The sequence below is a fragment of the Acomys russatus genome, chromosome 31 (genome assembly GCF_903995435.1).
Source record: "Acomys russatus chromosome 31, mAcoRus1.1, whole genome shotgun sequence".
NCBI classification, from domain to species: domain Eukaryota; kingdom Metazoa; phylum Chordata; class Mammalia; order Rodentia; family Muridae; genus Acomys; species Acomys russatus.
In genome coordinates this window covers 17071836-17098782 of record NC_067167.1, presented here as the reverse complement: position 1 = coordinate 17098782, position 26947 = coordinate 17071836, and the positions used below count along the sequence as shown (strand labels likewise).

The 26947-nt window shown below is 43.3% G+C and overlaps 1 protein-coding gene across 1 annotated transcript in view; it reads right to left on the bottom strand.

Annotated features, from left to right (window-relative positions):
* Fgd6 (FYVE, RhoGEF and PH domain containing 6) overlaps positions 1-26947 on the bottom strand; it is a 117445-nt gene that overhangs the window by 31900 nt on the left and 58598 nt on the right. The window contains exons 6-8 of the mRNA XM_051139940.1: positions 18741-18892; positions 16097-16253; positions 13068-13155 (exon numbers count right to left, since the gene is read on the bottom strand). Of these exons, the coding sequence (XP_050995897.1) occupies positions 13068-13155; positions 16097-16253; positions 18741-18892 (397 nt within the window). The remainder of the gene's footprint in view (positions 1-13067; positions 13156-16096; positions 16254-18740; positions 18893-26947) is intronic.

Here is a 26947-nt window from a genome sequence, read left to right as displayed (position 1 = left end):
CCCAGAAGCTATCTCTAATCTATAACTACTCACAAAGGAAAAAAAAAATTACAAAGCACACTTTTTTTTTTTTTTAACTTACAGATCTTTTGCTTATATATCATAGTTTCCAATTTTGAGTTTTTATGGGACAGGGTATATGTCTGACTATATGTTTTTCATTCTTTTTTTTTTCTATTTGTCTTATTTTTATTCTAGTTTGTTTGTTTGTTTGTTTTTTCGAAACAGGGTTTCTCTGTGTAACAGCTCTGGCTGTCCTGGAACTCACTTTGTAGACCAGGCTGGCCTTGAACTCACAGAGATCTGCTTGCCTCTGTCTCAAGAGTGCTGGGATTAAAGCTGTGTGCCACCACTGCCTGGCTAGTTTGTTAGTTTTTATGTGCCTATTTGTTTTCTACAGAGAGAAAGAAGGCAGGGAGTTGGATAGGTAAGGAAGTGGATAGAATCTGGGAGGAGATCAAGGAGGAAAAAGCTGATCAGAATATATTGTATAATTAATAAAAAAAAAAAAAAAGAAATTCTTACTCCCCTGGTTAGTGATGTCTAGCCAGGGAACAATCTTGCAACTTCTTTTTTCAATGTATTTTTACTTATTTTTATTTAATCCATTAATTTTTATGGTGTTGGAGATCAAACCCAGGCTTTGCATGGGTCAAGCAAGCATTCCACCACTGAGGGCCACCAGTCCCTTCAGCACTTCTGAATATGTTAAAGAATTAGGCTGGCTAGATATAGTGGTATATGCCAGCAATTCCAGCTATTCGGGAAACTGAGGCAAAAGGATTAGAAGATTGAGGGAAAATAGCAAGACTGTCCCAGGGAACAATTAAGTCAGAACAAAACTCAGCCAAACAACAAAAACCTATAAAATATTGTGAAACCTACTTTAATTATAAGGTGCATTATGAGAAATTTGGTAAATTAAATAATGATGAAGAAAATTCAACCCTTGAGCATGTCTCTAAAATAATGCATACAGTATTTCTCTTTGAAACAGGTCTTCATACAGCCTAAACGGGCCTAGAACTCCTGATCAATATTGCCTCCATGGTTATAGGCATGCACCTATGTGCCACAAAGCCTGATTTTGTTTTTTCAAAAAGACAGTGTCTTGCTATGTAGCACAGGCTGGCCTCAAGCTTTCCAGCCTCCTGCCTCAGCTTCCTGAGTGCTGGGGTTGCAGGTGTGTGTTACCACTACCAGTACTGAGTACAAATCTGGTTTCCTTCTGGCTTTATAGATGCTTGATGTGTCTTAGCAATATGAAGGATTTCCTCCTCTATTTTATTGCCTGACAGCAGTCTTAAATCTGTTGTCCAGGAATAGCAGATGTTAGAAACAGCATCTTATCGCACTCCTGGAAGTTAACAGAGTTGGATAAATGGTGTGATCGTTTTAAGTAACATAGATCATTATCTTGATAACTTGTCGTTTTTTCATATTGCAAACTACTTTTGGATTACTATGAACAAATGTTTTAAAAGTATAATTTTAAAGGCATTGTCAAAAGGGTGGCCTCAGACTCAATTGACCTTGAACCTGTGACCCTCCTGCTACCACCTCCTGGGCGCTGGTGTTACAAGAAAGTGCACATACTTCTCTTATGAGGCACCTAGCAACTCAGGAGCGCTGTCCGCATCAGCTGCATATCCATGCAGTCCACTCCACACTGGAGAACAGAACAAGGTCCTGCTCCCTCACAACCATCAAACACAGACGGTTTCTATTCAAATGTATTCCCAGTTAAACTGGGCATATGGGTCAGAGACGTACTCAGCCTGAACTACTTCTGTGAATAGGTGCAAAGGAAAACTCTGTCCTCTGACTGACCTCAAGGGAGAATCCCCTATGTACATAGCTGGGTGTGCACATGGTAAGATCAGCTGCATGCTGGGAAGGGCTGTGCACAGTAGAAAGAGTGGTTATTTAGCTGAAATCAGTGAGAACAGAAAACCACCTAAACTATATCCCTTAGTAACCAGCACCCCCTTCCTTTGGATCTCATAAAAGTCCCAGTCAATAACCGGGGAACCCTTGAGTACTCATGTGGCCTGATATCACTCAACAGTGTACTCCGATCAGCTCTATCGCTGTGCTAATGAATGAAGTGTCCTTGCTACTTTGAAATCTGTGGGCATTTACTTCAATCCTTTCACATGATGCCAAGAACCTGGACACACTGGCCTCAGACACCAGCCATGGGTAACATCATTACTAATTAAAAAGCACTGTGACTCCTGACTCGAATTCATCTATTTTTCAAATACCAGTTCAATTCTAGTCCTTGAATATGTGGCTTGGACCTGTCTTTATAAACATGGCATTTGTATAAGCTAGAAAAGGGACCTTTATGTTTTTCCCCCCCTCCAGACTCATGGCTTCGAATGCAAGAAACAGCATTCTGTGAGATAAGACTCCCTTCTCGGCTGATGTAGTCTCTTATTGGGAGATAGGCTGGACTTGGAATTCAGTTGATCATCTTAATGCAGGGCAGAACCAAGAAAAAAAAAAAACTTGTCTATCTACCCAAGATTTTGATGACGTTGGTCCTGAAAAGGTAGCTTCAAAGGACTCGTGAACCCCAAGTCCATGCTGTGACAAGCTTTAGAGGTGCATCTTAGAGTGGGCAGACCCAGCCTCAGGGCCCTCTTACATGGTGAGGCGTGTCTAGAATGCCCTCAAGAGGAGTCAGTCACAAATGACGCCTCTCAAGGGATTATTCTGGGTTTTCTAAGACTCCTTTTCTTGGTGGCTGGACAATCAAGGCTGCTAGTTGATCAGATGACAATCTCAAGTACACAGAAAGAGCCTTGGCACATTAAGCCACTCTGAAGTGTAAAGAAACTCTTGTCTGTATTTGTCCCTACCACTCTATCAACAGAGCAAAGTTAGGCTTTGGGAGACAAGAGTAGTTCACTCTGCAACAGGCAAGTGGAGGATAAAGCAAAGCTGAGCACCAGAGGGAGTTCACATTTAGCTGAATTTTTGTGTTTTTGTCCAACAGTCCCTATGAGGCCGTAATTCTGACAAAAACTGTGAGAGAAACTCTAGCAACAAGTCCTGCTCACTAAATCACTGCCAAAACAAGTCCCAGAAACAGAGGCATTTGGCTACTTGCAGGGAATCTAGGTCAAGCTTGCAGTAAGGACTGAAGAAAGAATGGCTTTGTAGAGATCCCTGCTGATAATATTCAGGGTATCTGCAACCTTGGATGGACAAAATACAAGCACATAAACAGACAGACAGCCTTGATTTTCACTAACCTTTACTGTTTTGTTTCTGTGAAACAGGGTCTTGCTGTGTAGCCCTGGCTGTCCTGGAACTTGCAATGTAGACCAGGCTGGCCTCAAACTCACAAAGATCCACTTGCTTCTGTGCCACCACACCTAGCCCCATTTTCATCAACCTTAAAATGAAGTAAGAGTTTCTGTCTACCGGTACTGGTAGCAAATCCCAGAAGTATTAACAACCTTTGTGACTCTATCACCATGAAAATAGCATATATTTTATGACAAATTATAGTTGAGGCAAACAGTGGAAAATAGTGAATATTCACATTAGCATTATCTCTGAGTCAGGGTACTTATCCAATCTCCCATCAGATCTTAATTAACTCAGGACTAAGAGAGCACATTTGGCTAGGCGAGGTAGCACAGACTATAATTCCAGCATCTGGGAGGTGGAAACATGAAGATGGGGTGTTCAAGGTCATCCTTGGCTATATAATAAATTTGAGGTCACCTGGGCTACACAACATCGGGTCTCAAAACAACAACAAAACCAGAATAGGTCTGAGTATGTAATTCAAGTGCAGGAGTATTTGCCTAGCAAGCACAAAGCCCTGAGTGTGATCCCTAGTACTTCACAGTGATGCGTGACTGTAATCCTGACAGGAGGGGCAAAGCTCCAAGGCCACCCTTGCCTTCCTAGGAAGCTGAAGGCCAGCGCGAGCTAAGTGAGACTGCCTCAAAAACAAATACACAGAAAGAACAGGCAGATAGAATGTGCATAGATCTTCTTTTAAGTCCTGAGGTCTTTCCAAAATATTTAAATATTTCTACAGATATAATTTATTTAATAGAATCTATTAAAATGGTTTCCTCAGACTATAATTAAAAAGGAATTGCAATAGCACAGGATCTGGGCTAGTTAACATAAATTCTGGACAGCATTATCTCCTATCTCCCCATAGAGAGAAATGCTTCTATCATAGCCTTTAGGCTTGTGAGAAAGTAAATTCTTTGTCTGGCGTCTAAGATATGGTCACCAAGACCCTTTTAAAATCAAATTCTGACCTGTAGAAAGTGTTGAAATGGCCTGTTTGATTTTCGTTCTGAGACAGGGTCTTACTATGCAACCCTGGCTGGCCTGGGATTTGCTATGTAGATAAGCTGACTGTCTGTGCCCCAAGTGCTGTGACTAAAGGTATGGGCCACTACACCAATATAAAGTGATTTTGGATGTACACAATCAGCTCTGGTTTCAAAATAAAATACTTGCTTTTTGTTTGGTTTTTTTTTTTTTTTTGAGAATGGGTTTCTCTGTGTAGCTTTGGCTGTCCTGGACTCGCTTTGTAAAGCAGGCGGGCCTCAAACTCACAGCAATCCACCTGCCTTTGCCTCCTAAGTGCTGAGAATACAGGTATGTGCCACCACGCCCGGCAATAAAATACTTGCTAAGAGGGGTTTTCAATAAGGATTTTTAAAGTGTAAGCTACTAATTTACTTTTCAAAATCTGTAGATTAGCCTGGTTTTCACTCAGAGTTACAGCGTCAGAACACCACAACAGATATGTTTAATACCCATATTCTACTAACAAAGAAAGTCTTAAATTTCTAAAACCTAGAGGGAGTTAATGTCATCTTAGACAAAGACAAAGACTATAGGAAAAAGTAATAAAATGTATCAGTAAATCAACTTTAATATAACAGATATTTTGAACAAGATCAAAGAAAGTACAATGACTCAAAGTTCAAAGGACTATTGTTTCCATAACTGTGGAAATGGAAAGGATTTTCAGAAGCATTTTAAAATATATTTTTCAATATACTTTCTCCTCAGTGATCCTGCTTAATTCAACTTCCTTCAATATCAATGTAATACTGTTCCACCAAAAAAAAAAAAAAAAAAAAAAAAATGCTTTTACTGAGAAAAATGCAAATATATGTGGAGATTAAAAAAAAAAAAAAAAAGAAGCTGAAAGGGTCTATGAGTCATTCCCAAACAATAGAAGATGAAAAAGGATCTGGCTTTTTATATTACTTACATATTTCTATATGCATTAAAGAGCCCTTAGAAGGAAAACTACAAAAATAACAAGGGGCAAGATCCATACAAATTTCAGAGAGAGAAGAAGAGCTCAGTGGGAACTGGGGTAGCTGGACACAGCCTCAAAGCACTGCATGACCTGTGGGGTGAGGGCCATTTCCGCGCTGCGGGCCAGCCCCGGCTGTCCAGGTCAGGCCCAGCCCATGTGAGCACTTGCAGAGTGAGTGATGAACGCATGGGAGAGTTCAGCCTGGAAGGGTGTGCTTTAGCAGGCAGCAGGAAGCCGCCTACAACTACAGCAAAGGAGAGTAAGACTGGAGAAAGCTGGCCTCACGAGCCGAGGTCTCTATACTGCAGCTAAGTGTGCTCCCAGCTTTTCTATCAAGTACAGCGAGGGCTGGGGAGAAAGGTGGGTGACTAAATACTGGTAAAACATGCCTGAGGCCCTAGGATCAATCTGTAGTACAAAAGTAAGTAAGAAAACAAATTAAATAACAATAACAGATCACCAAGACCTATAAGCAGAACCAAAGCACTCCTTTGGCAGGGAAATGAAACAACGATTTGCTGGGTTGTATAGTGCGTGATGATAGGTGGTTTGGCCAGTAGGAAGACATTTCTGCAGTGGGTGGGAAAAGCCCTGACCCAGCAGGAACAGGTTCCAGAGGGACAGGAAAACCAGGAGATCCTAGCAGGGAGTAACCAGGAAGAGGAGTTTAGTCCTTCTGTAAGGGCCCGCGTCATGGGTGCTTGTTGTTGATGCCAAATGCTATATAGTGATGTGTCCATTCGGCACACATCATGATGCTATTGCAAGAGATTCTGAAATTCATAAAAAGGAACAACTGCTCGTTTCCTAGGCCTATCAGTCAAGTATGATACAGGCCAAGACCTTTGAGACCCAGACAGCTTCTTCTTGAAGAGATGAGAAACAGGCAACAGACTGCTGACGACTTGGTAGCAGTGTCTGCTTGCTTCCTGCCTGCGTGTCAGAATTCCTATTCGTTCCAACACAAGAAGATCTGAGCGCCCCGCACACTCAGGATAGGGCCGGACTGTAACACATTAGCCGTGACCAGGCAACACAAAAGGAACACTTAAAAAGCATTCAGGATCCATTAGGTAAACCGCACACTGTGTTTTCTTGAACATTTTACTATACAACTGTATGCATCCTCTTAGATTTAATTTTGAGTTGATATTTTAAAAACTACTACCAAGAATTAATCTAATTAATTAATTTAATTCATGTGTGCGTTTGCTTTAGTGATGCTGGGGGATGCAAGTGGTGGCCATATGATATGCTCCACGCCATGTGCTCCTCTACAAGGAATCCCACAGAGGATTTAGTTGGAGTTTTGTTTACTACAATGAAGGGAGAGAGAACTTTAGCAGAAATTATAGTTCTCCCATGCGGAAAAGCACTGAAGAGAGGAAAAAAAAAAAAAAAAAGATGGCTAACCAGTAGCAAAGACCACTGCCTCTGGGGATTTCTACTCACCTTTCTCTAAAAGAAATATTCTGCGTTATGGGTCCTCATCTATCTATGCATTTCTCAGACTCCCTCTGCCAAGAAAGGAAGCATACACGTCTGCTTACACAGAGTCAGGCAGGAATCTTCCCCACGCTGCCAAATACGTAGATACTAATGGACATCAGGAGTTCGGTTCAAATAAAGGCTTACTCTTCCTTTTAGCTACTGGACTGTTTGTGCATTTGAAATTACAAGGTTGTTGGGAGGATTGCGTAATTTGAACTTGCTTTCCCAAATGTGGGGGCCCAGTTAGTCATTTAAGCAGATGTAGACTTAAGACTAAACATCCAGACTGGATGGTGTTCTTATTGAGGACCCAGGTTCAATCCCCAGCTCCCATACAGTGGTCCACAACCGTCTCAAACTCCAGTTCCATGGCATCTGACACCATTTTCTGACCTTGGTGAGCACCAAGCACACATGTAGTATACATATATGCAAGAAGATTCCTACAAGTTCTATGCAGCTTAGGCTATATAATGGGTTCTAGGCCAGCCTAGGCTCTTATGTGGACTATGTCTATGAATCTTAAAAATATACCCTAATGAAAATGACTCCAAGAGATTAGTGTAGAGGAATATGTCGATAATTGTAGCACTCCTTAGTGTGAACCAGGAGGGTTACAGTGAGGCTGAAGCCAATTTGGGCTACCTAGCATGTACAAGCCAGTCAGGACTACACAGCAAGACACTGCCTCCAACAGCATTAAAATCAAAATTTAAGAACCCACAAACCCCCTCGAAAGAAAGAAAGAAAGGAAGAAGGAAAGGGAAGGGAAAGGGGAAGGAAGGAAGGAAGAAGGAAGGAAGGATACATCCAACAAAGGGCTAATATCCAAAATACATAAAGAACTCAAGAAATTAAAAGCCATCAAAGCAAATAACCCAATTTAAAAAATGGGATACAGAGCTAAACAGAGGACTTTCAACATAGGAATCCTGAATGCCTGAGAAATGCTTAAAGAAATCAACATCCCTAGTCATCAGGGAAAGGCAAATCATAACGACTCTAAGATTCCATCTGCACCTGTCAAATGGCTAAGATCAAAAGCTCAAGCGACAGCATATGCTGGCGAGGATATGGAGAAAGGGGACCACTCCTCCATTGCTGGTGGGAGTGCAAACTTGTACAACCACTTTGGAAATCAATCTGGCACTTTCTCAGAAAATTGGAACTAGTGCTACCTCAAGACCCAGCTATACCACTCCTGGGCATATACCTGGACATACAGCCTGAATCCGGAAACAACCTAGATGTCCCTCAACCAAAGAAATGATAAAGAAACTGTGATGCATTTACACAATGGAATATTATACAGCTATCAAAAACAAGGAAATCTTGAAATTTATAAGCAAATAGATGGAACTACAAAAGATCATCCTGAGTGAGGTAGCCCAGACCCAGAAAGACACGCATGGTATATAGATGTCCTCTGAGAGACTCCACCCAGCAAGGGATTATGACAGATATTGGAACTTGCTGCCAGACTCTGGGCGAAGGATTGAGAGTTGTATGGAAGAGTTGGGGGATGGAAGGACCTGGAGGGTTCAGGAGCTCCACAAGGAGACCATCAAGCCTGGTGGCTCTGGACCCAGGGGGGCTGCACAAACTGATGCATCAACCAAGGACACCGCAAGCAGAGAAACTAGACACCCTGTTCAGATATAGCCGATGGACAGCTCATTCTCCATGGGGGGTGGGGGGATGCCTCTGACATGAACTTGGTGGAGTGGGCTTGTGGGCACACAGAAGGGGATCCAGGCTATCCTGATGAGACCTGATAGGCTGAGGTCAGAAGGTGAAGTCAGAGGTCTAGGGGAGGGGAACAGGGCAGAGGAGGGAGGGAGGGTGGGATTGGGAAGATAAGAGCAAGGGGATAACAATTGGGATGTAATATGAATAAATCATAATAAAAGAAAGAAAAGGAAGGAAGGAAGAAAAGAAAGAAAGAAAGGAAGGAAGGAAGGAAGGAAGGAAGGACGGACGGACGGACGGACATACATAAAGTTGAAGTCTGATGTGGACTCCCTTTCTCAGTGGGGTTCCCACTCAACCTGATCTGGTAAACCCAGATCTTGTAAGGAATGTCACATAGCCCTCAAGGAAGATAACAGGCCAAACACTTCCTGATAAAGGATTTGTTCAGCAAGCACAGGGAATTCCTGGAAGTACCCCACACTATGTTGAGGAGATCCTAGCCTCCAACAAATGATCATACTTACAAGTTATTCCCTCGAGGATAGGATAATTAAGTACTGTGCTTTCCTTCTTGTAATAGGACCCTGTTCTACTGCATGTAGATTAAGCATCCTGGTCCCAGTAGCCCTATCAAATTAGACACATTCACAAGTCCCTCCCCACGGCCCACTGTTTATAAATAAAGGCTGGCTGGCTGGCTGGCTCGCTTGCTTTCCACTCTCCTACCATGACCATCTGAGACTTCCTTTATTCCACGGAAGAACTGACGCTGACGCTCGAGGTAAGGCGGTCAAGACAGCTGTGGCTGAGCTGCCTTGGCAGCTGCTCCACCACTGCTAGCTCCATGCTGACCCGTGGCAAAGCACTGCTAGGCCAGTGTCTCCCCGGACCTGCCTGCCAGCAGGTTTCGGACTTCTGCCTACTTCCTCTGCTGTGCTCAGCACGGCAGGAAGGAAGGACTGTAACGCTTTTGGTATCATCACTGGTTTGTGGCATTCCCAAGCCTCCACTATCTTCTGATACCAGCAATCTCACTCTAAAAGAGCTAACCTGTAACACTCTAGTGGAAACTCATTTTCTGCCTCTCCTGGTAAGACCAGGAACCTGGCCTGGTACTCAGGCCTCCGGCCTCACCCTGAGCGCTCTAAGGTGCCTCTGAGAGGGAAATGGGATCTTGAGACCTTTGACCTGGAGGTCTGTGCACTCTTGTCTGGAGGCAAGCAGTGCCTGGACCAGCCTGCTGGATGTGGAACTCAGGCTGCCCTCTGGATGCTGAACCACACAGACGGACTTAAAAGTCCAATCTCACATGATGTTGGTATTAAAAAACAACAGATCTGTTTGCTTTGATTATACACACATGCCCCAGCTTGCTGGGATTCAGGCATCCTGGGCAAGCACTCTACCAACTCAGCTAGACCCGCAGCCCCAAAGCTGCTTTCTTTTGTTTTCTTTCTTTCTATCTATCTATCTATCTATCTATCTATCTATTTTTGAGACAAGTTTCTCTGTATCTATCTATCTATCTATTTATTTATTTATTTTTGAGACAAGTTTCTCTGTGTAGCCCTTGCTGTCGTGGACTCACTTTGTAGGATCTATCTATCTATCTATCTATCTATCTATCTATCTATCTATCAATTTATTTATTTTTGAGACAAGTTTCTCTGTGTAGCCCTTGCTGTCGTGGACTCACTTTGTAGGATAGACTGGCCTCAAACTCACAGAGATCCACCTGCCTCTGCCTCCCGAGTGTTGGGATTACAGGCATGTACCACCACCATGCCCAACTCAAATATTTTCTTAAAAACAGACTTTAAAGCCAGGTGTGGTGGTGCATACCTTTAATCCCAACACTTGGGAGGCAGAGGCAGGCGGGTGGCTGTGAGTTCAAGGCCAGCCTGGTCTACAAAGTGAGTCCAGGCCAGCCAAGGCTACACAGAGAAACCCTGACTCGAAAAAAAAAAAAAAAAAAAAAAAAAGCAAAAAACCCCACAGATTTTAATTAATGAAAAAAAAGAGGCCACGAATTTGGGATAGAACAAAGACGGTCTAGAGGGAGAAAAGAGAAGGGGAAAATGATGTAGTTATAACCTCAAAGATAAAGGAAATAATTAAAAACAAAAACCCACGTTTTTTAAAAACCAGGTATGGGCACTGATAAAAGCACTTGCTGCCCAGCCTGATGAGCTCGGTTCAATCCACACGACCCACATGATAAAGAGGAAATGGACACCTGTAAATTGTCCTCTGACCTTCACATGTGTGTTATGGCACACATGTATACACATCTCACACAACAAACAAACAAGTAAGTAAATGAAACAAAAGAAATGTAAAAGCCAGGCACGGCAGTGCACACCTATCATCCCAGCACTCAGGAGGCCAACAGCAGTGTAAGTAGCCTGAGTCATTGTTGCCTCCACAATGAAACTTTGTCTTAAAAAGAAAAAGAAGACATATATACAGTTTTAAAAACCTGGATTTTTCTCTCTTTTCCACCAAAAACAACTTAGCATGCAATCTAAATTAAACACAGGCAGTGTTTTACTATATAGACCAGCCACAGTAGGGGATGGGGTGGGGGTGGGGATCTTTTACACCTCATTTTCACTAAAGGATCTTTCCTTCTCAAGCCTGATGCCACGGTTGTCTTTGGCCACTAAAACAACGCACTCACTCTACAACTGTGGAAACAGCCATTCAGCAGCTGCTTATGGCAAAGCTGGAGATGTATCTGGCAAAAACAGTCAGTACTTCCTCTCATCCTGTGAATTAATAATCTCGGCCAACAGCAGAGGGAAGCAAGCGCAGATGGCCAAGATACCCTCAGGTTATTTGCTCTGCTTTATGTCATTCCAGAGAGAGAGCTGGTGCCCAACGGGCACTTAGAAACTCAAATGAAGCTCTTGACACACCTCGGCTGGCAGGTCACAGGGCATTGGAAAAGGCCTTCCCCTCCCATCCACTCTTGTCACTACCAAGCAGGGAAAGCCTGAAGCCTCTGCCTCAAGGGAAATGGGCAAATGCTGCTATTCCAGGGTTCATATAGTCCTTTATCAATCTTGGTTTAAGAGAACCTGACTAAAGAGACAGCACGCACATCATGGTTTAGTTTTTTTCCCCCTCCAGAAACAACAGTCATAGCATAGCCAAGTATTTCAAATTCTATTTATACCAAACCATACGTAAATACTGTTGAGCTGTGGTGACATTTCAGTGTTTTAATCCACTTTGATACAAAGTGTTATGAAATTATATATAAGACACACACACACACACACACACACACACACACACACACACATATATATATATATATATACCTGCCCCCCCACTACACATCAGCAAATCTCAGTAGACATAACAGTGTGTGGCATAAATATGATGTGTATTAGCTTTTGTTATAACGTCAAACCACTTAAATCTTCATAAGCCTGTTATCTCATCAATGAAAAAAAAATATCATGTAAACTTGTTGGTAAGTGTTACAGAGCCAGGGAACTAAAGTACCTAAGTGTGTGTGCTTTCATCTAAGTCATGCCTCAGACTCTCTTGTAAACCAGCCAGGAAAGTCTAACAACTTACAAATGATGGCCAGAATACTCAAGTAATAATAGTAAGCGTACTGTTATTATTGCCAAGAATGGCAAAATTATTAGAATATACAAAGTCCAAAGAATTATTCTAGGATCATGCACATAATTTAGTTCATTAATCGATCCTTATAACAACAGAGGAAAGTAATTAGGGTCACCAGGACAGTGCTGTGCAAACAGAAGGGAGTGACTACAGAGCCCCCTGAGTGGTTAAGAAAATACTTCCTTGGGATTAACAATACTATTCAGGTAAAATGAGGAAGACAAGGATTGATATGGTGAAGGAGTGCTCAGAACAAAGGGCACAGCCGACATGAATGCTCTGAGGTGAGAGCGGACACTGGGTGTTCAAAGCACTGAAAGGGGTTCAGTCCCAGCGATGCACTCTGTCTACAAGGCAGAAGAGGGTAGAGGAGGAGAGATGGGGAGGCCTGGGCAGTGGTCTGAGTAGTAATGTCCCCATAGACTCATGTGTTTTGAGTGCTTGGCCACAGGGACTGGCACTACCAGGAGGTGTAGCCCTGTTGGAGTAGGCACAGAACTCTCAGCTCCTTGTGCAGCGTCATGTCTGCCTAGGCACCTCTATGTTTCCCACCATGATGAGAACGGACTAAACCTCTGAAACTAAAAGCCAGGCCCAATCAAATGCTTTCCTTCATAGGAGTTGAGAGCCGGGTGTGGTGGCGCACGCCTTTAATCTCAGCACTCAGGAGGCAGAGGCATGTGGATCGCTGTGAGTTCATGGCCAGCCTGGTCTACAAAGTGAGTCCAGGATGGCCAAGGCTACACAGAGAAACCCTGTCTCAAAAAACCAAAAAAAAAAAAAAAGAAAGAAATCCTTCATAGGAGTTGCCTTAATCATGGTGTCGTCACAGCAGTAAAAGCCTAAGGAGGACAGCCTGCTTAGGAAAGGCAGTGCTCAGGGAGGGCACTGAGGGCGACCCGGCTGCCAGCTCTGGAGCCCCCACCTGTCAGTAGTAGCCTGTACTGCGGGATCCTCTGCACTGGCTTCAGCAGGTAATGCTTCAGGGCCAGGTTGGCACAGCGAGGGCTCATCTGAAGGGAGAGAAAAGCATTCAAAGTAAACTTGGGAAGAGGACAGAGAGAGACGCTCCCTTCTGTGAGATGCAGTGGCCACACATCAAGGGAGACTGACTAGAGCTATCAAACCCACCTCAGGTCTCTGAGCTGCTGCTCCTGAGAGCACTGGTTCACAGCCCTCCCAACAGAGTAAGGGGCCCACAACTGCATTCCCTGCTGGGGAGGTCCCAGCTTCCACATCTGCCAATACAGTCCTAACTACAAGCCCCAAGGAAACAAGAAAGGAAAACCTAGCCTCTAAAAGAAGGAAGCAGATCTATCTAAAACTATTGGGGTTAGATTTGAACAATAAGCAGAGCCCCGTGGTCAGTATACTTACAGTAACAACAGGCTGCTGGGGACAGGTGCAGAAATTAAAGGAAAGAGGAGCCCTGCTAAGGGCCCCTTCTCTTACAAGAATGAAGGATATAAAACCCTTTTTGAACGAGACAGCCATGTCGACATGTGTACCCCTGACTGCATGATGCTTTCTTTGGGATGTGTGTGTATGTATGCTGGGACTAGAACCCAGGGCGTTGCACATGTGCTGCCCTGAGGCATACCAAGAGCCTTGGAAGATTCTGACCTGGCCGTAAAGCCATAGGCTTCTCCTTTAAACTTTCTTCTCTTTATATGTAGAATGGTTATCTCAGTCTACTCCTGAGCCAACAGTCCAAAGCCAATGTGGTAGGGTCAAAATGAGTATGTGTGTGTGTGTGTGTGTGGCATTGCTCTTTGAGATGGACCTCTCTATGTGGCTCAGGCTGGCCCTGAACTCTCTCTATGCTCTTGTCTCAACTTTTTGGGTGTTAGGATTATAGGACGTGCCCCAAGATACCCAGTACCGCCTTTTTTTTTTTTTTTTTTTTTTTGTGAGAGCATGAAAATAGGAGAGGAAAAACAGAAAAGACTACAAATTATTCTTACAGTACCATTATTTGTCTCTTTTATAAATCACTATAAAGTAGAAATCAGCAATACTATAATACTTTTGAAGCTTTTCATTTCTTATTTTGTATGGCTAGAATTTACTGACCATTTTAATTTCAAAACAAAGAAATAAGCACTAAAATATACCAATCCAAATGGGTAAAGTAAAATTAACCTGAGTGTTAAGAAAAAAAAAAATGTGATACAAGTGCTCAGAAGGCTGAGGCAGGTGGACCAGAGTTCAAGGACAGCCCTGAATGCACTACAAATTTGAGACAAGTCTGGGTTACAAAGTACAATATCATTTTATCTCAATCAAATCAAGTTTGCATCTCTAACTTTCCAAACTTTCAGTCAAAACGCAGATCTTTAGCTGAAACATAAAGCACAGATAAAAGCTTTTAACTTTGATGCTAAAGTTGAATTTATTTACTTATCTAACAAAAATTATGTTCCTTTTCATTATTATATGTGCAGCTGTCAGACAAATGGAAAAAAATATTAGGTTGAAAGTAAGAAATGTTCCCTTCATATTCAAATTCATCAAGGCAGAATAGGGGTGACCAGGGTGGAGAAGGACAAGTTAATGTTTAATGGCCACGGAATCTCAATTTTGCAGGACTAAGTACATTTTAGAAGGATGGTTGCACAGCATTGCTTACATGCTTCATATTACAGAACTGTATACACAACAGTACAGGCTGCTGAGCTCCTAAGTCTATAGTGTATGCATTTTACCACAGGCTTAAAAAAATAAGATTAACTAATTTGTTTATTCATTAGTTTAGTGCTATGTGTGCGTGTGCAAATGCGTGTAGGAACTAGGTGCACACATGCTACAGCCTGTGTGTTGAGGTCAGAGGACCACTTTCAGGAGTCACTTCTCTCATCCCACATGTGAACTCAGACGTCAGGCTTGGCAGCAGGTGCCTTTGCCTTCCCAGCCATCCTGTTAGCCCTTGTTTTGTTTTTGAGACAGCGATCACAGAGTCCATCCTGGCCTGGAATTCACTATACAGCTGAGTATGACCCTGAATTCTTTAGTTTTCTGCCTCAGCTTCCCAAGTGCCGGGAGCACAAGCACGAGCCACACAGGCGGCTGGTGAGACCTGAAAGCCAGGCCTCTGAGGCCAGCTGGGCTACACAGTGAAACCTTGTTTCAAACAAATCAATTAGCTAACTGACTCTCACCAAAATATTGTTTACCCAACTGAAACAGTAAAATGTGCAGTGGATCTTCAGAATTGAATTTTGGGCTGTTTGAGTTTTCACTGCTTTATTTGTTCAATTCCTCCTATGACTTAGAAGAAATTATTATTAATACTTTTTGTTTTTCTTTTCCTTTCTCTCTCCTTTTTTTTTTATTTGCTTGTTTTATTTTTCAATACAGGGTTTCTCTGTATAGCCCTGGCTGTCCTGGAACTCACTCTGTAGCCCAGGCTGGCCTTAAACTCAGAGACCTACCTGTCTCTACTTCCCAAGTGCTAGAATTAAAGGAATGTGACACAAGCCGGGCGTGGTGACGCACGCCTTTAATCCCAGCACACGGGAGGCAGAGGCAGGCTGATCGCTGTGAGTTCGAGGCCAGCCTGGTCTACAAAGTGAGTCCAGGGTGGCCAAGGCTACAGAGAAACCCTGTCTCAAAAAAAAAAAAAAAAGGCTGGAGAGATGGCTCAGTGGTTAAGAGCGCCGCCTGCTCTTCCAGAGGTCCTGAGTTCAATTCCCAGCAACCACATGGTGGCTCACAACCATCTGTAATGTAATCTGATACCCTCTTCTGCAGATAAAGCACTCATATGCAATAAATAAAATAAATAAATCTTTAAAAAAAAAAAAAAAAAAAAAGGCATGTGTCACGACCACTCAGCGAAGAGATTACATGTTAATACATTTTTACTCCAAAGTTTTGTTTTCAATGACTATAAAAAGAGTAAGACAAAAAGACAAATATAAGACAAAAAGTTCAGTGTTACATGGCAGCAAATACCTGGAATTCTCTAACAACCGCAGCAAACCCTGGATTTTTCTTGCACTGCTCATCCAGCAAAGCTATGTTCTTATCGAACTCCTTGATGTACGTGGAATACATTTTTAAATACGGCCCCTTCTTAACAAAGATATCAGCAATTCTTTGTTGTTCAGTCCTAGGGACAGAGGATACATGAAAACAGTTGTAAATGTGTCCAAGGCACAGCTAAGTTAGCAGCTGATCTATTTTCCCCTCTCTTCTTCAAAACATATCCTGAGATGCCTGCTCTTCATTCATCTTTGTCCCGGCCGTGAGCACAGCTTGTCTGGCTCTGCCAGTTCTTACTGTCCCCCCTTTTCCCCTTCTTGTCCTCTCTGTTACAGTCATCAGGACAGTAAGAGTCTTAAAAATGCACACCCTAATATGTGATCTCCAGTGATGTCTTCTTTTCATTATATATATGTGTGTGTGTGTGTGTTGAGATGATCTCACTAAGCTGCCCAGGCTAGCCTTGAACTCCTGTTCCTCCTGCTTCTGCCTCTCTCCTGCTGTGATGACAGCTGAGAGACGCGACACCCAGCTCCGAGGTCCTTCTACTGAGCTTAAAGTAAAAATAAACTCAAGGGGCACAAGGGCTGCTGCACCTTCCTGTCTGACTCAGGTCAGGATTCTCCTCCCTTTTCCTGTTCTGCAGAGCTTCTTCGTGCCCTTTGAGTAGACAGAGTCCACCCTCGCTGGAGCTGTTTACTAATGGTTCCACACGCCTGGAAGGAAATACGGAGGCCTGGACTTTCCCCGAGCCCACATGCCCAGGTCAGTTTACATGTTCCACCTTTTTGGGCAGGAGGGGGGCCTGGACACCGTCCATGTGCTAGGCAAGCGCTCTCCTGATGCTGTGTCCCTAGTCCAATAGAATAGGTTCTAGCCTGAGAGAACCGTTTTTAGCCATCTTAACCCCCACTAAGTACCCCAGCATTTTACCAGTGTCTGCAAATCACAATCTTTTCCTTGTCTATTCACCTTGTCTTTTTCCTCACTAAACTATTTCATGAAAGTTAGACCTTTGTCCATTGTGTGTACTATATGACATCGCTGTCATATGTAAGTTACCAACTAGCACAGAAGGTGGTCAAACCTTGGAAAGAAAATACTTGCTAGGCACCGCGGCTCCCTCCTGTAATCCTAGTATTCTGCAGGGTGAGACAGAAGGAACAGCCGAGTCCAACATCAGCCTGTACTATACAGTAGAGCCCAAGCCACGCAGCTCGGGGATAGGGTTAGGGTTCCTCATGGCTCTACCCCAACAAAAGTGACCTGCCAGCAGGCAGTGGGTAGATCAGGGGTCACCAGTGGCCTCGAACCAGGCCCTTCCTTATGGTGCAGACCATGATCTAGGGCCTGGAGGTCAAGGTGAAGAGTCACTCCTGGCTAAGCATGTCCTTCAGGACAGCAGAACAGAAGTGTCACACAGGGGTAGGGCACACAGGGCCGGGGCTTTCCAGGCCAACAAGGTGGGCTCTGCTTCCACTTTTTCCTGGCAAAGAGATATTGCACGCCAGCTCAACCAGCTCAAGGTCACCAAGAAATGGCCCTAACCCAGTTTCAAACTTCTGTTTTATAGATAAAGACTGCTCCCTCTCTACCTGGTCTGGATTGAAAACATGAATTAAAAATACTGTAATTCCCTTAACAGTGTGAGCACTTAAATTAGGCTAAGACAAACATGCACATTTCTATCTACATACAGAGTACTGGGTGCTAAGTGCTCTAACACAAATAGGAATTGGTTCTCTCCTTTGACTGTGCTGGTTCTGAGGAGCAAGCTCAGGTCATCACTTTGAAGGCAAGCACCTTTCTCTACTGGGCCACCGTGCCAGGCTGTCTCTTAACCTTTCCTTTTGAGACAGAGACTCATTAAGTTGCCCCTACAACTTAATGAACGTCTGGTCCTCTCACGTCAGTTTCTAGTTATCTGGACCTGCAAACCAGCTCCACCAGGCCCAGTGGAAAGTTTATTTTCATAGAAAATACCTTATCCAAACACTTCAACTATTTTGTTAGCAATAAGTGAAACATTTTCCATAATTGAAGAGTTCTTGCTTTTATTAATTTAGCCTGGTTCTTAGGAATGCTGAGTTTTCTAATGCAGACCATCTACAGATCCCCAACTTGAGGAAGCCTTTAGTATAAGCAAAACATATTTAAGCCTCTTTATGTTACTTATTTAAATATGCCTAAAGTTAGGTTTTCGAGCCAATTCAGAGTGTTATTAATATAAAGTTCTAAAAGGAACAAAAGATAGAATACGTACAGGAATTGTTTTGGTAATGGCACTCTAAAAAATGACAGCCTGGACTGCACCAGGAAGTGAAACTCTGCCTCAACAAGCAAAAAGAAAAACAAAACAAAAAGGGGAAAAAAATAGAAAAAGCTCAATTGGCTGAGCTTGGGTTTGAGCAAGCATTATTGAAGAGCTTTTAAAATGACATGTATTTCCAGTGTGCCAAAATCTACAGGTAACTGCCCGAAACTTCAATGTACTGAAATATCTCTGGATAAGGGACACCACCCTCGCACCCCACCCCCCACTCCCTGTACTGTCCCTGTGGCTTCATTTTAAACCGTAACCTTTGAGGAAGCCTGAAATGGCCCCTTGTTTTACCAGTTCAGCATTCTTTCCTCCAGCTCCTTCAGGAGATCCCGGTTGAGCTCATACAGCTGAGGCAGGTAGTACAAGATCTGGTTAAGGGTCCGCTCCTCAATCACGGGCTTCCCAAGCTGCCTGGACGCGCGTGCCACAGCACCCCGGAAATCCTATTACAGTTAGGAGGACGAAAATCACCATACATGCACGTAACTTGATCAAATTTACTTTTTGCCTGGTCTTGCTCTTCCCTATGAAGCCCTAAAACCACAAGACAGTCTTATCTTTAAGTTATACAAAGAAGTAGGTAAAAACTGCTTTGCAGCTCTAGGAATTAAAGCCACTCTAACGCCATCATAAGAATACAACCCCTCTATTTTGCTACATGCGGTGATAATGCTCCCTCCTGAGGCATCAACTAACAAAATGCTGGCGATAGGTATGGTAAAGCACTGAGCTGTCAGTCAGGGGAGTCCAAGGCAGGGTTGTGACGACCCTTAGTTGTCTCCCACAACTTGAAGTTAAGACCCTACTGCTGAAGATGCCACGCACTTTGGACACAGAAATTGGAAAAATCAAGAATGCAATAGTAAAGGGAAAAAAAAAAAAAAAAGAATGCAGTAGTGCACCTTTACCTTGGGGGTAACAACTGTCTAATTAGACTTAAGGCCTGTTCAATGAGGAAATGCGCACCTGGTAGTGTGTAAACCTAGCCTGTGGCTGGAGAGGCCATAGACCCTAGAGAAGAACCTACTACTGCCATTTTTCTAAACTGTGATGGTTATTTTTTTTGACTACACATGGAATTAACTAATATCCAAAAATGGAGTGCACACCACTAAGGGACTTTTGTTTACTTTGAAGTATCAATGTCCATGGCTAATCTGGATCTCGAGGTGGGAAGACACACCTTTACTCTGGGCCTCACCTTCTGCTAGAAGCCTGTAGAAGGACATGGAGAAGGAAGCTTTTTCTCTTTGCCTGCCTACTCTCACCTTGCTAACAGGTCCACTCCTTCACAGGCATCGCAGCCTATATCTACTGAAGGTCAGCTGAGACTTCCTGCTTCCTGGACTGAGCAGTTTCTGGATTCTAGGACCTTCCATTCATAGCCAGCTATTGTTGGATTAGCTAGACTATAGTCTGTAAATCATTCTAATAAATCTTTTTTCTCCATATATGTATAATAGAGAGATTCATTCTATTCTATAAATCCTGTTACTCTAGAGAACTCTGACGAATACATAAGCCAATATAATTTTTAACTGTATTCTAAATATTGATCTTCATGCCCACAGATACGTGTAGTTCTTAGCCCTCATCAAAGAAGCTCCCTTTTGCAATACATGGGGGCTAGTACAGAGATCCCTACCTATTCAAAATGTAGAAGATAAATGATTGTGTGTGTCCAGCCCCAACTAGTTCACCTACAACATAACTCCTACACTTAAAGGCTCAGGAAACCCTGGGGGAGCACAGGGAGAAGAGATTGTGAGTGCCAGAAAACCAAGACAGCTGCTTTGAGATAGCGTCTTCTAGACGCGACGGGGAAGCTATACCCACAAGGTCACAGCAAGCTGCCTAAACTAGAACTGTATAATGGCATCAACTTATATGGCACCATGAATGGGGGACTCTCACAAGGCCACACACCTAGATGAGGAGCTGTGAGCAACCAATGGCTGCCAAAAGGAGGAGAATCCATTTTCTCCAGGGGATAACCCTGATAGGTCATTCAATCCCAAGTGGTCCAGTCCTAGACATACGTACATATGAGCAATGCTAAGCAGACTCAGTGAAGAGTGTGTGTGTGTGTGTGTGTGTGTGTGTGTGTGTGTGTGTGTGTGTGTATGTGATTACCAAGAGTAAATCTGGAAGTGTGGGGCAAAGGAGGAGCTGGAAAGGATAGGAGGGGTTGGGGAAAAGGACAGAAATTACATAAATACAAGTACTTATGTATGAAATTCTCAAAAAAATGTTGAGTTAAAAAATTTAAGAAGTTCCCAGGAGGTCTTCACTAATTCCATCCTGGATTGGAGAGTCCCTCATCTCTGTCAGTATTCAGGTTTGTAGAGGGGGGTACTTGGTACTCAGGATTCTAGATCTAAGCCATGGCTCTTGAATTACTGTGTTTCCCTGAGCTAGCCTTGGTTTCTTTTTCTGTTACAAGTGTTACATAATTAGTATTAGTACAGTACTAGAAATAATGTTCAGTTGCATGTTGCACATAAAACTTTCTGCAATACATTTAGTGCAGAGTCAGTACAGAGCTCTGAGCCTCTAGGCCTTACTGCTTCTCTCCCACGAGCCAAGTCCCCAATAAGCTCAGCATTTACACTTTAAAATCTTTCGAGGACTACCACTAGTGCCACACTTTAATATAGGCCACCGCCACCACACCCTGTCACTGCAGAGGAGGAGGAAAGTGTGGGGGAGGAGATAAGTATGTGCCGAGGCTTCATTGTCCTCTGAGGGTGGGCCTCCAGATCCAAATTAAACAATAGTGGAATCTCCCAGCTGTCCAAGACTCCAAAACAGAGGTCCATTCCTTCTCCTAGCAGTTTGATTACAAGCCCTAAAGCAGAACCCTCAAGAAGCTCAGAGGCTTTCTCTTTGAAAGGGATAGCATTTTCTCTATTGATCCCTTCAACACTTGTCCCTAAAATACAAATTAAGAGCATTTCTTATTTATCCAGAACAATTTTTTTAAAAAAGGAAAATAAAATAAACCCCAAATTCAAAAAGTCTCACATATACCCCAGAAGAACAGAGAGGCTTCCTACCCAAAAATCCAGTTAAGTTTCTTTGCAGAGCTAGGATGTATGTTCCTAGCCTTCTGCATACAGACAAAGCTCTACCACCGAGCTATGCTCCCAGCTCTCTTAAGTGTTTTATTTGTTTGGGACTGTCGTACTGAGACCAGGCCAGCCTCGGGAATTCACAATCCTCCTGCCTCAACCTCTGGATGACTGGGATTATAGATGTGCCAGTATGGCCTCAACGTTGCTGTGTAGTCTTGGACTTTTGATCCTCCTGCCTCTACCTCCCAAGCGCTGGAGTAACAGGCCTGCACAATCATACCCCGTTTATTAGGTGCTAAGGATTGGACCCAGGGTTTCCTGAATGCTAGGCAAGAACTCTACAACAGAGCTATGTGCCTAGCCACCTCACTTTCTTAACAAATGCGTTATAACATATTCTAGAAGCAGAACCTGAGGTCATTTTTATTGCCCCATTAATCACATTAATCTAAAGAAACCCCTTATCTACACAGCAACTGAAGAACTAACTCATATAACTGAATAGTAAAATGTAAAACAAGAATTTAGCCTGAAAAAGCTCCAGTTTAGAAAACAACACAAGCATCCCCAGAAACTAAACCTATAGCAGCCAGATTCCATCTCTTGCAGCTTGCCCCGCTCAGCCTTGGCATCTGCTAGGAGAAACTGCAGCTATTTAACCCTTCTGGAAGTCACTTGACTGCCTACTATCAAGAACACTAGAGAGCACATTTATGAATCACACCCCAGACTCTGAACATGTTCAAAGTTCAGCAGGTAAGCCACTACATGGCTTTCAACCCATTAGTGATTAACACAATTCAGATGCACGAGTTCCTGCTCAGCAAAGCAACACAAATGTTCCTTTCTTCTAACAGAATTAAGTGATGGCTATGCTGGTCCCTTGGCAGCAGAATAACTTTTGTTTTCCAACTGGAAGGCATTTCCTTCCCTTGACAGTACCAGTGGATGTTGCCTGCTACGTAACTTAAGAACTGGTCTGACACAGCTTCGGCCAGACTTTGCATTCCAGATCCTCCTCTGCCAAAAAACGGCAACTTGTTTATTTAAGACACATTTAACAGCCCGGTGTAGTGGTGCAAGCCTTTAATCCCAATACTCAGGGAGGCAGAGGCAGGTAGAACTCTGTGAGTTCAAGGCCAGCCTGGTCTACTAAGTCCAGAACAGGCAAAGCTACAGAGAGAACCTGTCTGGATAAAACCAAAAGATATATTTAACAAAGACCAATCAAATCCAAACTGGGCTGACCAATGACATGGCCACCTCTGAATGGACGCTCTTGTTACATACCTGGCAAGGCTTGCTTTTTTTCCCCCCACCCCCTAAGAGTACTCGATGCTTGGGGCAGCTTTACATGAACTGAAGACCAATGATATATTTTTAAAATTATGGTAGTAACTCAAAACAAAACAGAAAGTTTATTTTGCATTTAAAAGAGAGCCAAAGAAAGATTGGTATGGTGGCATTTGCACGTGCATAAACCCAGGACTTAGGGGTCGGGATAGGGAGTGGTCAAGGCAGGAGGACTGCTTTGTGTTTGAAGCTAGCTACATAGAGCTCCACAGCAAGGCCCTGTCTCAACAAAGAATAGCACTTAATAAAGACTATGGGAAAATCAAGGGTTTGGGCCTATAAGACCCAGTTCTATGTTTTAAGCAGGCACATGGCAGTGATTTCTGTTTTACCAAAGTGGTCAGCTGACGCACTTCCTTATACAAGCTAGCTTTACTAAGAACCATCACCACCTCCAGTTTCTGGCCCTGTGCCTTGCCTTCCAGCATCTCCCAAGGAGCAGCAGATCGCCCCCTCCCCCGCTGACTCCTCCATTTCTTTTTGAGGAATCTTCTACCCACCCAAACTCACTTTGCTCCTGGGATGTGAGCTGTGTGCTCAGAGTTTTAAGTCTAATCTCTGCCACTGCAAAATCCCTTCAACAACACTGGTGCTGAGTAAGGTCTGTCTTGTTATGTTTAAAAAATTAATTAAAAAAAAAAAAAAAAAAAGGTCAGGTATGGTGGTGAACATCTCTGATCCCAGGACGTGGGAGGCAGAGGCAGGTGCATCTCCAAGAGTGAGCCCACCCTGCTCTACATACTGAGTTCCAGGACAGCCAGAGCTATGTTATTAAAAAAACAAAAAAACTGTCTCAAAACACACATATACAAAAACAAAACAAAACAAAATTTGAAAAGGTTTCATAAATGTCATTTAATAATTATTTTCAACTAGGGCTATCATTGGTTTTCTTGGTATCTTTTTGTACATAAAAAAAGATGTCCCTTGCAGCACTCGGGAGGCAGAGGCAGGCGGATTGCTGTGAGTTTGAGGCCAGCCTGGTCTACAAAGAGGGTCCAGGACAGCCAAGGCTAACATGGAGAGACCCTATCTCAAAAAACAAAAAACAAAAAGACAAAAAACAAAACAAAACCAAAACCAAAACCAACCAAACAAAAGATGTCCCCTGACTGGGAACATAGCTTAGTGTATGACACACAAAATCCTAAATTCAATCCTAAACACCCCAGCTCCAGAAAGGGCATCCCTGCCTCCAGGCTAAGACAATGAACACCAGAGCTCCATAGTAACTTAAAAGCCTTCAGCGCTGCACACAGCGGGCAACCTGGATTGCATTCCTTCACTTCTTTGGCTCCATCTCCCAAAAACAATGCACTCTGACCCCAGGGCCAGATGCAACGACTTCTACAGGAACTTCCCAGATAAACTCCCAGATACTGAAGAACCTTAGCCCGAGGGATGCCACTGGCAGGCAGCCACAACTTTTTTTTTTCCCCAACAATGGCCACGTTATTTTTCTAAATCCCAACAGCCAGGATAATTAGGGAAAGTGGAATGATCTGCCACAAAACTTATTTTGGGCAGACATCTAAATTCATCAAAACTCCTTTGACTACACCAGCGCAGGTGCCCGTGAGCAGAGCGTGTACTTCAGCAATGAAGCACTTCTGCGCTCCAGGAAAGCTGGAGAAGAAGCCTGGCAGTGTGGCCCAGTGGAAGAGCGCCAGCCTAGGTTGTGTGAGGCCCTAGGGTTGGAAAACCAACACTGGAAAGGAGAGTAGGGTGAGGAGACAAAGAGACTGCATAATTGAAATAAAGGAGGGGGGAGATGTCATAAAATATTAGGCACACTGCAGCCATGACTGGCATCAAGCACACACAACACTAATTCTAATAAAAAACCAAACAAGGGCTCTGTATGCAAAGTCAAATCATCTGTAAGTACCTTCACTAAATACCTGCTCAAGCTGGAATTTTTAAAGATCAAAAGGAGCCTCTGAATAATAAAGCACACCACAATATTAGTCTTAACATTTCGCCCCCAATAGCCCATAATTAAGAACCAGAACAACTCTAACCGTTTAGGACAGCAACTCCTTCACTCTCTTATAACTAGGGGGAAGACCCAAACAAAGAGCAATTTGGATCAGATCAAGTCTGAACATCAGAGGCACTGAAGCACAAAACAGATGGCCTTGCCTACAGTCAGGCTCTCTATCTCCAGAAGCGGAGAGCAGGGAGGGACTTAATTAGCAGCTGTTCCGAGCAGCTTGCTTGACCTCGAGGCATTGTTTAACCACCATCAGGAGCCCCTGAATTACAGAGCCCACATGGACAGACCTGAGCTCTCAGTGAGTAAAACTCACTTAAAGGAAAGCAAAGCGGCTGCAGCATTCAAAGACCTGTTATAGATATGCAAAAATAAAAGAGAGACTGAGAAGTAAAAGTAAAGGGGGAAGCCTCCACCTCAACAACAGTTGCCTCCCTCTTGTTTCTTGTTAGAAGACCCAGGGTGGCCTTTAACTTATACTCGCTCAGCCTCCCCAGTACTGGGATGACAGGGGCGTGCCACTGTGCTTTGCTAACTTTATTTTTAAAATGAAAATATTTTCCCAGGTGAAATGAGCCTTCCTTTTCTCTTTTTTGTTTTTTCAAGACAGGGCTTCTCTACGTAGCCTTGGCTGTCTTGGACTCGATTAGTAGACCAAGCTGGCCTCAACCTCACAGCGATCCGCCTGGCATGCGCCACTGCGCCTGGATGATCCTTCCATTTCTATATGCAACAAGTCAAGTTGTGCATAATCATCAGTGCGTACAATGCAAAACATTGAAACCAACCGCTTATAACACTTTTCAACCCTCTTTAATAATGTTAATACATAATGTTTGTAAGAAACCTAAGTAACAAAAACCCACTTCATTTTCACCCTTAGAAGATAAAAAAAAACTAAAGTTTCTCTGGTTTCCCAGGCAGCTGAAGAGAATTCTGTAAGCAACAACTATGCCCAAGGACACACTACATCCTACAGCTGCACTATAAATAGCAATGGTTAGGACTGCAAGCAAACATTTTAAATTTCTGCACTAACAACTCATAGAGACCTGACTTCAAAGCCTGGCCTTGAAATTTAGTAGCTCTTAGTAACGTGTTACTTTCTTCATTTAAAATAAACAACAACAACAAAAGACTATTTTTACAGATGTGATGGGGGTAAAAATAAATAATCTGTGTAATATGGTTATATAGTATATTAAAAGGTATATAAAGACTGCTCACTAGAAGGCCATTCATTTAAAAAGATTTGGTAACTTAAATAATCACACGAACATCACTTAATACCCACAAGTCTTTGGACGCTGAGAAACAAAGACTGAACTAGAGCCATAGAGAGAAGGAGATGCCAAGCCAAGGAGGGAAGACAGAAGGCAGGCCCTGTGCTCTTAATAAGGAACTTCACCTCAAGGCCTCAAGTGAAGGTGGCGGCTGTGCTAACTAACAGGAGCTAGAGAGAGGGCAGTGCAAACAATAATTTAAAAGGTTCACATGACTCACAAGGTAAGTGTGTACTTGAGGCAGAATGGTAGTTCTAAGATGGTCAAAACATCTGGGAAACCTATCCATTTTATACTGCACTTAGAAAAACAAGCAACACATTCTATTAGGTATTAAGATATCTGTATGTCCAGCTGGCCTTGAGGTTTATTGAGAGTCTATGTGCTGGCCAGATTTTGTTGACAACTTGACAAAATAAAGTCGCCTGGGAAGAAGAAACCTTAATTGAAGAACTGCCAGACCAGTTGGCCTGTCGCCATGTCCATGAGAGACTATCTTGACTGATGATTGACAGCAGAGGGCACAGTCCGCCATGGGCAGCACCATCCCTAGGCTGGTGGGTGTGGGCTGAATAAGAAAGCTCACTGAGAATGACCTAAACAGTGAGCACGTAAACAATGTTCCTCCATTTGCCCTGCCTGGAGCTCCTCCCTGAGGCCCCTCAACGATGGATTCTAAACAGGAAGTATAAGTCAAAGGCACACTTTCCTCCCCTTGTTGCTTTGCTTCCTCTGAGGCAGGGATGGGCTAAAGTGAGACTCTGTTCAAAAGAGAACTCGGGAAAAAGACAGAGA